We start from the raw sequence: 14,797 nt of genomic DNA, 5'->3' as shown, positions 1-14,797 counted from the left end.
GAACAGCCTGTGTCTACCTGTGCATAGGTGCAATAGCAAAAACAAGGTTATAGCAGTATGGTTACATGATTAGATAGATAGATCTTACCGATCCAGAAAAGGCTCCTGATGCAAAACATATTGAAAGGGTTGCTTCTGCTTTGTTATATCTCTGGCAAAGCCATTTTCTTCCAAGCTCATAATTATACCAATACATTGCTGCAATATAAAGAACAGAACGGCGTTACCAGAAAATCCCTTAGAACTTCGTAAACTGAAGAAACTAACAACCAAACTGGACAGATCTAGCAATAGGTTTGTCATATATCACAAGCACACCACAAAACCCACTAAACACGTTAGAACAGGGTGACGGGGCCATAAGTGTTCCACAGTGTCATCATCATCACATTGTTGGGGGGTCTGAGTCCCAGCACCCCTGCAGTGGGAGCCACCACGCTCCCCGGAGTTCTGGGGACACCCAGCCGCTCTCCAAGCACAGCGCTGTACATTGTAAAGCGGCTGCGCTTGATATTGTAGCTGAGCTCCATCAACTTCAATGGGGGATGAGCTGCACCTAGGCCATGTGACCGATGTATAGTGATGGCACTGGCCCGCTGAACAGCTAATCAGAGGAGGTCCCGGGAGTCAGACCCCCACGTGATTTTGGTGACCTATCCTATTTCCAGGATGACCCCTTTAAGCAACTTATAGCTGCACTCACTATTCTGCTGGTGGAGTCACCGTGTACATACATTACATTACTTATCCTGTACTGACCCTGAGTTACATCCTGTATTATACTCCAGAGCTGCACTCACTATTCTGCTGGTGCAGTCACTGTGTACATCACTATTCTGCTGGTGCAGTCACTGTGTACATACATTACTTATCCTGAGGTACATCCGTTATTATACTCCAGAGCTGTATTCACTATTCTGCAGGTGGAGTCACTGTGTACATACATTACTTATCCTGTACTGATCCTGAGTTACATCCTGTATTATTCTCCAGAGCTGCACTCACTATTCTGCTGGTGGAGTCACTGTGTACATACATTACTTATCCTGAGGTACATCCGTTATTATACTCCAGAGCTGTATTCACTATTCTGCAGGTGGAGTCACTGTGTACATACAGTTGCAAGAAAAAGTATGTGAACCCTATGGAATGATATGGATTTCTGCACATATTGGTCATAAAATGTGATCTGATCTTCATCTAAGTCACAACAATAGACAATCACAGTCTGCTTAAACTAATAACACACAAAGAATTAAATGTTACCATGTTTTTATTGAACACACCATGTAAACAAACATTCACAGTGCAGGTGGAAAAAGTGTGTGAACCCCTAGACTAATGACATCTCCAAGAGCTAATTGGAGTGAGGTGTCAGCCAACTGGAGTCCAATCAATGAGATGAGATTGGAGGTGTTGGATACAGCTGCCCTGCCCTATAAAAAACACACATGTTTTGAGTTTGCTTTTCACAAGAAGCATTGCCTGATGTGAATGATGCCTCGCACAAAAGAGCTCTCAGAAGACCTACGATTAAGAATTGTTGACTTGGATAAAGCTGGAAAGGGTTATAAAAGTATCTCCAAAAGCCTTGCTGTTCATCAGTCCACGGTAAGACAAATTGTCTATAAATGGAGAAAGTTCAGCACTGCTGCTACTCTCCCTAGGAGCGGCCGTCCTGTAAAGATGACTGCAAGAGCACAGCGCAGACTGCTCAATGAGGTGAAGAAGAATCCTAGAGTGTCAGCTAAAGACTTACAAAAGTCTCTGGCATATGCTAACTTCCCTGTTAGCGAATCTACGATACGTAAAACACTGAACAAGAATGGATTTCATGGGAGGATACCACAGAGGAAGCCACTGCTGTCCAAAAAAAAACATTGCTGCACGTTTACAGTTTGCACAAGAGCACCTGGATGTTCCCCAGCAGTACTGGCAAAATATTCTGTGGACAGATGAAACCAAAGTTGAGTTGTTTGGAAGAAACACACAACACTATGTGTGGAGAAAAAGAGGCACAGCACACCAACATCAAAACCTCATCCCAACTGTGAAGTATGGTGGTGGGGGCATCATGATTTGGGGCTGCTTTGCTGTATCAGGGCCTGGACGGATTGCTATCATCGAAGGAAAAATGAATTCCCAAGTTTATCAAGACATTTTGAGGAGAACTTAAGGCCATCTGTCCACCAGCTGAAGCTCAACAGAGGATGGGTGTTGCAACAGGACAACGACCCAAAGCATAGAAGTAAATCAACAACAGAATGGCTTAAACAGAAGAAAATACACCTTCTGGAGTGGCCCAGTCAGAGTCCTGACCTCAACCCGATTGAGATGCTGTGGCATGACCTCAAGAAAGCGATTCACACCAGACATCCCAAGAATATTGCTGAACTGAAACAGTTCTGTAAAGAGGAATGTTTAAGAATTACTCCTGACCGTTGTGCACGTCTGATCTGCAACTACAGGAAACGTTTGGTTGAAGTTATTGCTGCCAAAGGAGGTTCAACCAGTTATTAAATCCAAGGGTTCACATACTTTTTCCACCTGCACTGTGAATGTTCACATGGTGTGTTCAATAAAAACATGGTAACATTTAATTCTTTGTGTGCTATTAGTTTAAGCAGACTGTGATTGTCTATTGTTGTGACTTAGATGAAGATCAGATCACATTTTATGACCAATTTGTGCAGAAATCCATATCATTCTAAAGGGTTCACATACTTTTTCATGCAACTGTACATTACTTATCCTGAGTTACATCCTGTATTATACTCCAGAGCTGCATTCACAACAGGTCATCAATGGAAACAAGTCAACATGTTTGTCATCAAATGCTTCCCCAACACCTTGCTGGGCTACTATAAAGAAGTGGGTCACTTAATTTTTCACATTATTATAAACTGCCAGATGAAAAGACAACACTTTCCAGATTGTAAATAATAGAGGAAATTCTGCGCAGACATTGATAACAAAACAGAGAATGCTAAAGAGTTCAGCTCTGAATGCAGCAGAATTGTGAATACTGCTCTGGAGAAAATATTACAGGCTTTAACTCGGGATCGGTACAAAATAAGTAACGTAACAACTATATGTAATGTCTCTATTTCTAGAAATGACCGTACCAGAAAAGGGGACATCTCTCAGGACAGTGGGGCCCCATCCTTTCCACAGGGACAGCCAGCCTTCCTTGACCACAGCGCTCCGAATACAGAACGTCAGCTCCTTGTACGACAGCGGTCGGGACTGCATCTTCGTCCTGATCAACTCCAGCGGGCTGATCAGGGTAGCCGATCCCACTGAAGAACATGAATGAAACAAAGGTCTGTCATCCCACTGCAGCATCCTCCAAGCTGTTATTGAGGATTTTAAATGGGACGTGCACTACTGGGTTTACTGGCATCAGACTTCTGTAGAAGGAGGATTTCTGCCATAGGCAGGATATTTTTTTAAACACCCAGTTGTCAGTTCAGTCATCTATTTCCAGGAGGAATAACAGAGAGATGACAACATAGAGAGTCCTAAGAAAAATGCTAAGACTTATTATAAGTGTTTACTAAAGGGGACGGGTCCTCAGCAAAGGGGACGGGTCCTCAGCAAAGGGGACGGGTCCTCAGCAAAGGGGACGGGTCCTCAGCAAAGGGGACGGGTCCTCAGCAAAGGGGACGGGTCCTCAGCAAAGGGGACGGGTCCTCAGCAAAGGGGACGGGTCCTCAGCAAAGGGGACGGGTCCTCTCTAAGGTATGTGAGGAAGGACTCACGTCTGGCTGCGGCTCCAGCAATGAGGCAGGCGCTCTCCACGCTGTTCAAACGATGGATCAATATGTCCCGTAGATGGTCGTAACAGGTGAAGTAGATGGCGGTAGCTGGAATAGCCATTACTCTGTGGACACAAGTTATAATAAGGCGACATGTACACACACCACCATGATCGCAATGAACGGACACAGCGACTATACTGTATACTATCATACTATGCCATAGCAGCTCTGTCCTGCACACTGGGGCTGGGCCAACAAAACTAATTTAAGCCCAAAAACAAGATATTAAAAGGGTTGCCCCATCTGGACATTTCAGACGTCCCATAGCAATTAAAGGGGTTATCCCATGAATAATGCAAAAAACAAAAAAATCTGATCGTATAGTACATGACATTCTCTTTCTAACAAAGCTAGAACCAGCCCTGCACCTCACATGGATCCAGAGATCTCCCTATTCATTGCTCTGCTAGATTTATATCAAGGGGAGTGTATTTTCTGCTGCAGCCCAGGGGGCGTGTCCAGGCTCTCCCTATCACAGCCCAGGCTCTCCCTATCACAGCCCAGGGGGCGTGTCCAGGCTCTCCCTATCACAGCCCAGGGGGCGTGTCCAGGCTCTCCCTATCACAGCCCAGGGGGCGTGTCCAGGCTCTCCCTATCACAGCCCAGGGGGCGTGTCCAGGTTCTCCCTATCAGAGCCCAGGGGGCGTGTCCAGGCTCTCCCCATCAGAGCCCAGGGGGCGTGTCCAGGCTCTCCCTATCACAGCCCAGGGGGCAGTTGAAGGATGAAACTGAGCATGTGCGACCATCTCGGTGAGCAGGACAAAGGAATAAGAAAAAGAACAAACAGCAGGTGGTGCCATTCGGATATATTTTATTGAATAACTCAGCGGCTGTACTAAAGTTTTAAATTACATGTAATTACAAAAGTATTCAGATCCAGGTGCTGGTTTCAAAACTGTAGAATATTTTTCATGGGACAACTCCGTTAATGGAGAAAGCTGCACATACACGGGTTGCTCTCCATTCATGACTGTTCTTGAGGTAGGATGAGGTGTCAGAGGCAGGACCCACACCTATCGGACACTGACGGCATATCTTATCCATGTGCCACAAATGTCTACATGAGACAACCCATTTAAGACTCTGTTCACACATTTGAGCCCTACATTTGGTATGTATGCCGGACAAAAGCTCCTGGGTATACTCCAAAATGTATTTAAGGGGGTTATCCAACTCCTATAATTCCCCCCAAAATGCCCGGATCCCTCATACAGTTTATATTTACCTCGCCCCGGGACACACCGCCCGCAGCGCCGATCAAAACATTTGCCGACGGGGGGAGGTGCTAGGGGTTGGTCAGCCAATAGCAGGCCGCAACGGGAACGAGCCTCCCAGGCATCACAGATGACAATAAGGAGACTCGTCCCCATCGCAGCCTGTTATTGGCTGTAGCGGCGGCCGTGCAGGCATCAGGAGCGGTGCGGGTGCCAAGGAGCGGGGTAAGTATAACCTATATGAGGTGCCCGGGCATTTTGAGGAGCATTATAGGAAGAAACCTACTCCACCATTTGTCTAGACAGTGGCATAGGTAGGAGGTAAACATCGAACAGTCCTCCCGACAGACCAACCGCTCAGACATGGTGTGAACAGAGCCTAACCAATGGCGTTTTTACTGCTTTGATCTTCTTATATTCCCTATTACATTGCCGCCAGATTTTTTATTTTATTTTTATTTTTAACAAGCCTATAATGGTCTGTGCCGATATTTAGCTCAGAAAAAGTGGTTTTAAACCTTTACAAAAGCCTTGGAAAATAGGAATTCCACTCAGTAACCAGAGAATATTGGGGAAGATTTATCAAAACTAGTGCAAAGGAAAATGTGGCTTAGTTGCTCTAGCCACCAATCAGATCCATCCTTTTATTTTCCAAAGGCGCTCTGTGAAATGAAAGGTGGCATCAGATTGGCGGCTGGGGGCACCTAAGCCAAATTTCCCTTTGCACCAGTTTTGATAAGTCTCCCGCACTGAGCCCATAAATCATGGCACTTACAATGTTGGCGGGAGCCCGCTCCAAAGAGATCGGATCCCTTCATTTCTGACAATTTGGAGGAATGCATCCTAAAAAATGAAATAAAAAATACAAAATTATGGAAACTAAAGTAAACCGTAATAAAAACAACGTCTCAGTCTAGAGGTCCATGAGCAGCATCGCATCACCGCAACCACAATGTTTCCCTATAGGGAGAAAAGTCATGGGGAAATCACAAGGAATTCAACCTGGACAGAATTTTTGTGATTGTCGCAATTTCTCCACAGCCTTTTCTGTATAGGGAAGGTCCTTCTCGAGTCTACTGCGACCCCATGTCACCCTAGCCTTGGAGAGGACTGCCACCAAAAAGCTAAAATTGTCCATATATTGGAAAACCAGAACGTCTGGTCATTATGTTCCTTGTGCTCAGGCTCTGTTCACATCTGTGCCAAGGTTCCCGTGTATTCCTGTGTAGCCACAGCGCAGTACCGGATCCACGGTACGCCAGATACCAGCGGCACACAATGGACTTCCAAGATGGCCGCACATGAACAGAAAAATGCTCATATTTCTGCAGGTAAAAGAAACATGATCACCAAACAATGGCCGCTGCGACTCACTGGATGCAGCAGGACCTGCACTCCCGGCATGATGATCACACGGACAGCAAAGGTCCTGCAGCATCCAGTGAGGAGCGAGTGGATGAGGTGAATACTATTATTTTTTGTCTGCACTATCGTGGGTTGGGGGGGCATTTCATAATACTGGGGGCACAAAGGGGGTCATTATCTATACTGGTGGCACTATGGGACCCATTATGCATACTGGGAGCACTGTAGGAGTCATTATGCATACTGGGGGGCACTATGGGGACATTATACTGTATATATGAAGAGCACTGCAGGGGTTGGGATTTAGAATTTTTTTTTTAAAACTATGAACTTACATCAGTTTTTAATGTCTGTTTTGAACAGCTATTAAGGGTCCAGTCACAGGGCCGTAATGTATTGCAATCGCGGACAAGAATAGGACATGTTGTATTTTTTTCTGGAGCCGCGGACCGGAAGATCGGGGTTGCGCTCCGGAAATGCGGATGTGGACAGCACACTGTGTGCTGTCCGCATCCATTCCTGCCCCCATAGAGAATGAATGGGTCCGCACCCGTTCCGCAATTTTCGGAACGGATGTGTACCCATTCTGCGGATGTGTGAATGGACCCTTAGAACGGATACAAAACAGCCAGAAAATGGGTGCACACATTGATGCAAAACGGCCATGAAAAACTTTCAGCGCACACAGAGCTGTGATCGAGGGGCTGATACACCACTTGTGACATTTGTCTCACCCAAGCCTGGTCCATTAGATAAGAAGAACGTTGTAACCTTCCACTTAGAACGCTAAACTCTCCCAATATCTCACAGAAAGACAAACCGAAGCTAAACTACAAAGAGCTGTGAACCCAGCAAAGCCCAGCATACAGATCACTGCAAAAGTCAGAAGCATTAAAGGGGTTCTCCGGGCTTTTTAATATTGATGACCTATCCTCAGGATAGGCCATCAATATCAGATTGTCAGGGGTCCGACACCCGGCGCCCCCGCCGATCGGCTCCCTGAGGAGACGGCGCGCACAGTGTGCACGTACCGCCTCCCTTCTCTCTTCCATTCCGCTACTGTATGTCTATGGGACAGCAAAGAAGATGGGGACAGGAAGAGAGAAGGGAGATGGCATGCTCATACAGCTGATCAGCGGGGGTGCCGGGTTACGGACCCTCCGCTGATCTGATATTGAGGACCTATCCTGAGGATAGGTCATCAATATGAAGAAGCCAAGAGAACCTCTAACATAGTCCATAAAGAGAGGATATCCTGGCACTCACTGGTACTTCCAGTCACGGTTTATATCAGCTTCACAGCAGGTTAAAATACTGGTAGGTAAAGTCACAAGTGGATTGGCCAATGGACGTTTCACGTACACAGACCGTCGTCTAAAGAAGTGTCAGTATACGCAAAACGGCCATTGGCCGATCCACATATGACTTTACATACCCGTGTTTTAACCTGCTATGAAACGAACATAAACTGTAACTGAAAGTATCAGTGAAGGCTGGGAAGGAAGAAAGGGTGACAGAGAGAAACAGAGATAGAGAGAAACACTGACAGAGATAGAGATGGGCCTCATGCACACGACCGTAGCAGGTCCGTGCCCATATTGTGGCCTGCACACAGTATCACAGATGCAGACCCATTCACTTGAATGGGATCACAATCTGGAACATACGGTGCGGGACAGAGGCATGGATCGGAAACCCCACGGAAGAACAACGGAGTGCTTGCGTGGGTTTTCTGTGCAGTATGGGCCGTGGGATGCATATTGCGGACCCCATTCAAGTGAATGGGTCCACGCCTGCAGACAGTGGGCACAGTCGTGTGCATGAAGCCATAGAGACAGAGATAGAGAGACAAACCAGCACAAAAATAAATACGAAAAAAAAAAAAAAAAAAACTCCTCCTCCTTGACGTGGATGCATGTTCCATCAGCATCTTGCACCCTTGTGATAATGTGTCCATATCATACAAAATATGTTTGAACACACTTGAGTGGGAGCTGAGCTGCAGTACCCCAGCATGGCCACTGCACAGTGTATGGAGCTGTATGGCTGCCTCCAATGGTGGAGCTGCCCCAAAACAGCTGATAGCTGGAGGTGCCGAGTGTCGGACCCCCACTGATCTGATATTCATGACCTATACTGAGGATAGGTCATCAGTAACCGTAGCCCCAACAACATCTTTCCTTTCTGAATAAAAGAACATGGGGTGACAGGGCGGGTAAAGATGTCTTCTGTTTTCCTCTGTTCTGGTAACAGAATTGTCAAATCTGTGATCTCACCGTGGTTCCTGTGAATCGGCCGGGCACTTTATACCACGCTCTGCTGTTTCCATTCAGACACACGCACAGGTGATCCATGAGGCCATTGCAATAGACAAAGCACTTCCCTAATGGAGGACAATAAGAGACATGGTTATTACTAGGGATGAGCAAAACGACTTCGGATGAAACATCCGCATTTCAATACTGTACGGAGCGAGCGTACCACTGTACCACTTGGAATCGAACCCGAGTTCCGGAAATGTTTTTTTACAGTATAAATCAATTTCTGAAGTTATTATCTCGCGAGAATTCGCAAAGTAAAATACATTCTAGTACAGTATTGAAACAAAGTTTTATGCGAATCGACTTTGGATGTTTCATCCGAAGTCGATTCGCTCATCTCTAGTCATTACACAAGACATCCAAAACCGGTTCATGTAGCACTAGAAGTCCATCTGGAACTCCAACATTTACCCACAAGGACGTAACTTCCCCATCTATTAACGACAGGCCACTGGCTTCAGTTGTATAAACGCAGTCGGAACGCCCTCTAAGCTATGTGTGGAGAAGGGAACAAAAATATTTCTGCTACCCTGAAAGTTCCGAAGAGCACAGTGGCCTCCATAATTCTTAAATGGAAGAAGTTTGGAACAACCAGGACTCTTCCTAGAGCTGGCCGCCTCACCAAACTAAGTAGTCAGGGGAGTAGGGCCTTTGCAAGATAGGTGACCAATAACCCAAATGGTCATTCTGGCCGTGTGCAGAAGGTCAACCATCACTGCAGCCTCCACCAATCCGGGCTGTATGGTAGAGTGGCCAGAAAGAAGCCTCTCCTCAGTAATAAGACATATGAAAAGCACCTAACAGACTCTCAGACTGTGAGAAACAAGATTCTCTGGTCTGATGAAACCAAGATTGAACTTTTTGTCCTAATTTCTAAGCATCATGTTTGGAGGAAAACAACTCTGCCCAATACCATCCCTACAGTGAAGCACGGTGGTGGCAGCTGTGCGGTATTTGTCAGAGGCTGGGACAGGGAGACTGGTCAGGGTTGAGAAGAACTGAATGCAGGAGCAAAGTACAGAGATATTCTTAATGAAAACCTCATCAAGAGTAGGGTTGTCACAATGCCAAAATTTTGATACCAAGAAAAACTATTGCAATACTCCTAATTAACCTCATGTTTCCGGCTCAATACCAAACTTGTATAGTTCTTATTTTGTTTTATGCCTTATAATATAAAAATGAGTTTCTGTCTGTCCCAATGTCTGTCTGTCTGTTCTTTATGCGCGACCAAACGACTGGACCGATTTTCACCATATTTGGCACACAGGTACATCAGGTGTCCGGGAAGGTTTAAGACCGGGTCTCAGCTCTCTAGGACGTACCGTTCCTGAGATATTCCCCAAAAATGACCTGCATTAGCCAATACAAGCCGGCAAGTCTCTCTCTTCATTTTCCAACCGCCATGCACATGGTCACATGTCCCTTATCAGCCAATAGAAGCTCGCAGGCCCTTAGTCTCCACATACACACAGTTTTGCTCCACGTTTCCATAACAACCCAGCCATTTTGTTTCACCACTGTAGGTCAGCTTTAAGCTAGGGGTACACGACGACAATAAGTCGCACGACACATAGGGCACAACTACGCTGCTACATGCATCCATCTTGGATGGATTTTTTGCGAACTGTTGTGTCGCAGTGCGACACCATAGCCTATCATTATAAAAATTGTTGCGCGACAATGGTATGACGAAATGTCGCGTGACATATGTAGTCATGTAGTCCTAGCCTTAAAAGAGCAGGGCTCTGTGGAGGTCACTGTTAAAGGGGCAGGGGCCACTATTAAAGGGGCAGCTGCTGCGGAGGTCACTGTTTAAGGGGCGTTCACTGTGGATGTTACTGTTAAGGGGGAAGGCTGCTGTGGAGGTCACTGTTAAGGGAGCAGGGTACTGTGGAGGTCACAGATAAGGGGACGGTCCCCTATGGAGGTCAGTGTTAAGGGGAGGGGTGCTGTAGAGGTCACTTAAGGGGGCGGGTCCCTGAGGAGGTCACTGTCAAGGGAGTGGGGTGCTGTGAAACTCCCTGTTAAAGGGGCGGGCTGCTGTGAAGGTCAAAGTTAAGGGGATGGGCTGCTGTGGACCTAAGCGTAGCATTTGCACACCTCTCTGACTAGTGTTATATCAAACATAATTCTTTATTAAGTATTCTTAAAATCTCAAAGAACTCTTAAGGAACTGGTTAAAATTCCTCAGGACTAGACAGGTGGGAATTTGTGTTTTTTTACATTATAGATGTATCCTTGTTCAGATAGAATCAGGCACCCCACCGGGATACAGTGTATCTGAACAAGGATACATCTATAATGTAAAAAAACACAAATTCCCACCTGTCTAGTCCTGAGGAATTTTAACCAGTTCCTAAAAAGAGTTCTATGAGATTTTAAGAATAATACTTAATAAAGAATTATATGTTTTATATAACACTAGTCAGAGAGGTGTGCAAATGCTACGCTTAGGTCCTAGAGACCTTTGAACCTTACATTATATATAGCGTCTCAACCTCCTGAGGGACCTATAAGTTTTTTGTTTAAAGGGCTGCTGTGGAGGCCCCATTTTTAGGTGGCGGGGCACTGTGGGGGGGGGGGGCAGTGTTATAGGGGATACTGTCGATATCTTTTAACGACACACACAAACATTAAATGAAATAGATGAAATATACCCGTGCGAAGCCGGGTCCTTCAGCTAGTTACTCATAAACCCGACTTATTTTTGCTCTACAAAGCTGTATCAAAGCTTGTTTTTTATGCGGGACAAACTGTATTTTTTATTAGTACCATTTTTGGGGTACGTAACTTTTTGATCACTTATTAAACTTTTTTTTGGGGGGGGGGGGGGGGGACAAGGTGACAAAAAAATGGTGAACTGCGTGTTTTTATTGTTTGATTTTTCAGTTACGGCGTACACCGTTCAGGAACCCAATTTTAATATTTTAGTAGTTCAGACATTTTCGGACGTGGAGATACCGGATATATATATTATTGTTTATATTATTTGCATGTAAAATTGGAAAAGCACTGTGATTTAAACGTTTAAGATTTAGTGTTTTTTGATCTGCCTCGTGCACAGCTTAGCAGGAACATTACCAAGTCAGCCATGGGAACCTTCAGCAGTGATAACCCATCCGAGGCCCACAATTTCACTGCAGGGGCTCTAACCTCATAGATGCCGCAATCTCTGTTGAATGCAGCATCTGAGGGGTTTATTGGCCGGTCTCGGCGTGATCGCCATTCCCCGTCATTGAGGCCGGGTGCCTGCTGTATTATACAGGTGTAAACCTTGTGTCATCATCCCCAAGAAGACTGGAGGCTGTAATCACTGCCAAAGGGGCTTGAACAAAGTCCTGAGTAAAGGGGCTGAATACTTATATCAATGCAAGATTAAAGTTTTTCCTTTTCAATAAATTTGCAAAAATTTCTAACATTCTGTTTTCACTCTCTGATTATATAGTACTGAATGCAGAATGATGGAGAAAAACTTACCCACAGGTAATGAAAGGGGTATTCCAGGATTACAAAAAGCATATCATTTTAGTATTACAGATGATCCTCATTCACTTACAATAGGAATGAGCAGCAAATCTAGACACAGTCCGTGGACAAGAGTGGCGCTGTTTCGAAGTAAGGGGGAGGGGAAACATTTTTCTAATCATGGAAACCCTGTTAAACACCAAAGGTCATTAACTTAGGGATAACCTTCCCTAATATAACATGTCCGATTCAGAGATATTCTCAGGTTTTACTGAACACCTGCGGTCCCTCAGAGTGCACAGAGGTGCTGGCTCCCCGCCTGAGTGAACAGAAGGTGACGCCAATGGTGGGAGCGATCCAATATTATCTTACTGGACCCAAGAAGACATATTACAGAGGTTACCTGTAGCAGACAATACATTTAAAAGGGCTGTCCAGCTTAGAAACACATTTTATACTGTATATCCTTTTAAGTAACTCCGAGTTAAGAGCCATGCACACGTCCGTAACTGTTTTTGCGGATCCGCAAAACACGGATACCGGCCACGTGCGTTCTGCATTTGTCCCATAAAATGGACAAGAATAGGACATGTTCTATTTTTTGCGGGGCGGCGGAACATAAGGATGCCCGTTCTGACCTTCGCTCCTCTGACTAGATCGCACAGCTTTATAATGCTGGGTGACCCTGAGAGTTCTGGAATCTACTGAATTACACCGACATAATGCTGTAGATAGATTACCCGTCATTATAAATCAGTATAATGCTGTGCGATCCCGTCAGAGGAGCGGGGGTCCGAACGGGAGCTGCAAGTTTCTCACATTCAACTCGCTCATGTGTGTCTGGCCTTAAGGCCCTTACTAGGTGGAAACATTACCTTTAGTGAAAGGTTTGCTTTGAGCTTGAAGTCGAATCTTGATAACATCCAGAGGTGTTACTAGAAAAAGACAAAGACATACAATACGGTCACTAGAGGAGCTGCACTGGCAAACATAATGCAGCGTAAAATAACTTGCACTAGATATAAAGAGTCCACACTTCTGACATAGAATCAGTATAGGCTCACGAAGGGGAAGGGAGTTCTGTATGGAGACACCAAGACCTATATTTGAAGTTGTCCACGTATGAAGAGGCAAAAGCGTGGACATATATCCATGCTGTATGTGACAGGGATAGACGTGAGGGGTCTCTGTTGGGGGCTGCTGTCATAAGATGACAACAAAACAGTCACAAGAGTCCTGAAAAGAGACCGTCAGGACGGACACTGACCTGAACAATATACGGATTCATTTTTTTCAATATTATTTCTGAAATCAATCAACTTTTATAAAAGACTGAGAATAAATCTCATCGTTCTTCTGGTAAATTCCTTGCTCTAAATATCACATACACTGCACTTTCCCAAATATTTTCCATCTATATAAAAGACCTGTTCATATCTTTAAAAGGGTCTTCTGAAAGCTGGATAGGTCATCAGTATCTGATCGGCAGGGGTCAGACTCCCAGCACCCCCACTGATCAGCTGTTTGAGGAGACCGAAGCACAGCGCTGTCCATTGGATAGTGGCTGTGCTTGGTATTGCAGCACAGCCCCATTCATTTGAATGGGACTGAGCTGCGCCTTGGTCATGTGACCAATAAATGCAATATCACTGGCCTAGGAAGAGGCACCAACACTGACCGCAGCGCTGAGGGGGGGTATGCCAGGTGTCAGCGCCCCCCCCCCCCCCCCCCATCCATCTGATATTGATGACCTATCCTAGGCCATAAATATCAAATTCCAGGAAAAAAAAAAAAATATGAAAATGTGGGACACAACTGACGGGTTTGCTTTTGATTCTTAGGGCGAAAAAATAATCGGCCAGAGAATACGCAGGCGTGGATTTTTACAATGGTGTGGATTAGGGTGTAGTTATTTGTGAATTACGGAGCGTATTTCTGTGCTGATCACAGGGCCCACTGAAATAAATGGAGGCATTCAGCTTCGGAAAGCCCGCAACTCATCATTATTTACACTGCGGGACCCTGACGCTTTTCAACCCCATAGGATAACATGGGGGAATCCTTTGTGCTTCGTATTCCCTGGCAGATTTTTCCACCACGAGTGAAGACATCCTTAGGCATCATGCACACAAGCAAATTTTTTGTCCGTGCGCTATCCACATCTTTTTGCGGGCAGCACACTGACCCGTTCATCGCTATGGGGCCATACACTCCTATTTTTTGCAGGATTATTACAGAACGTGTCCCATTCTGGTCCGTACTGCAGGCGGGAATAGTCCTTTCTATTGATGGGAGTGAGAAGAAAGTGGAGTGCACACATAAGGTATCCAGATTCCGGGGAATGAAATACGGCATGGCCGAGGGCATGGAGCCCCAAGTGGCATTCTGTGTGCGGCTGGAAATCCAAACACTGAGATGCCACTTGGAGACGACGCAGGTTAAATTAGATCCAGTAGAGAGCGCGTGGACTGTACGCTTACCAAGGAGCGATGTAAGCAGGGCGCCTGCGGAGGAAGCGATTATCTGCTGCACCGGCGTGATGTTGGTGGATGCAAGCGCCGCTTCATCCTGTTCCTTCATTTTATTTCTACAAAGAGAAAGGGTTAAA

The 14,797-nt window shown here is 45.6% G+C and overlaps 1 protein-coding gene and 1 long non-coding RNA gene across 2 annotated transcripts in view; one reads left to right on the top strand and one right to left on the bottom strand.

The window, feature by feature from the left end:
• The window catches only part of LOC121002894, a 19,936-nt gene extending 13,848 nt beyond the window's left edge, over positions 1 to 6,088 (top strand). Inside the window, exon 3 of the long non-coding RNA XR_005779346.1 lies at positions 6,077 to 6,088. This is a non-coding gene — a long non-coding RNA (uncharacterized LOC121002894). The remainder of the gene's footprint in view (positions 1 to 6,076) is intronic.
• LOC121002893 (solute carrier family 25 member 40-like) overlaps positions 1 to 14,797 on the bottom strand; it is a 21,003-nt gene extending 6,206 nt beyond the window's left edge. The window contains exons 1-7 of the mRNA XM_040434538.1: positions 14,670 to 14,797; positions 13,065 to 13,124; positions 8,677 to 8,783; positions 5,811 to 5,878; positions 3,762 to 3,883; positions 3,126 to 3,299; positions 89 to 198 (exon numbers count right to left, since the gene is read on the bottom strand). Of these exons, the coding sequence (XP_040290472.1) occupies positions 89 to 198; positions 3,126 to 3,299; positions 3,762 to 3,883; positions 5,811 to 5,878; positions 8,677 to 8,783; positions 13,065 to 13,124; positions 14,670 to 14,769 (741 nt within the window). The 5' untranslated portion in view covers positions 14,770 to 14,797. The remainder of the gene's footprint in view (positions 1 to 88; positions 199 to 3,125; positions 3,300 to 3,761; positions 3,884 to 5,810; positions 5,879 to 8,676; positions 8,784 to 13,064; positions 13,125 to 14,669) is intronic.

The sequence above is a fragment of the Bufo bufo genome, chromosome 5 (assembly GCF_905171765.1).
Source record: "Bufo bufo chromosome 5, aBufBuf1.1, whole genome shotgun sequence".
Lineage (NCBI taxonomy): Eukaryota > Metazoa > Chordata > Amphibia > Anura > Bufonidae > Bufo > Bufo bufo.
The sequence above is the reverse complement of the archived record's forward strand: the minus strand, read 5'-3'. Positions and strand labels throughout refer to the sequence as shown.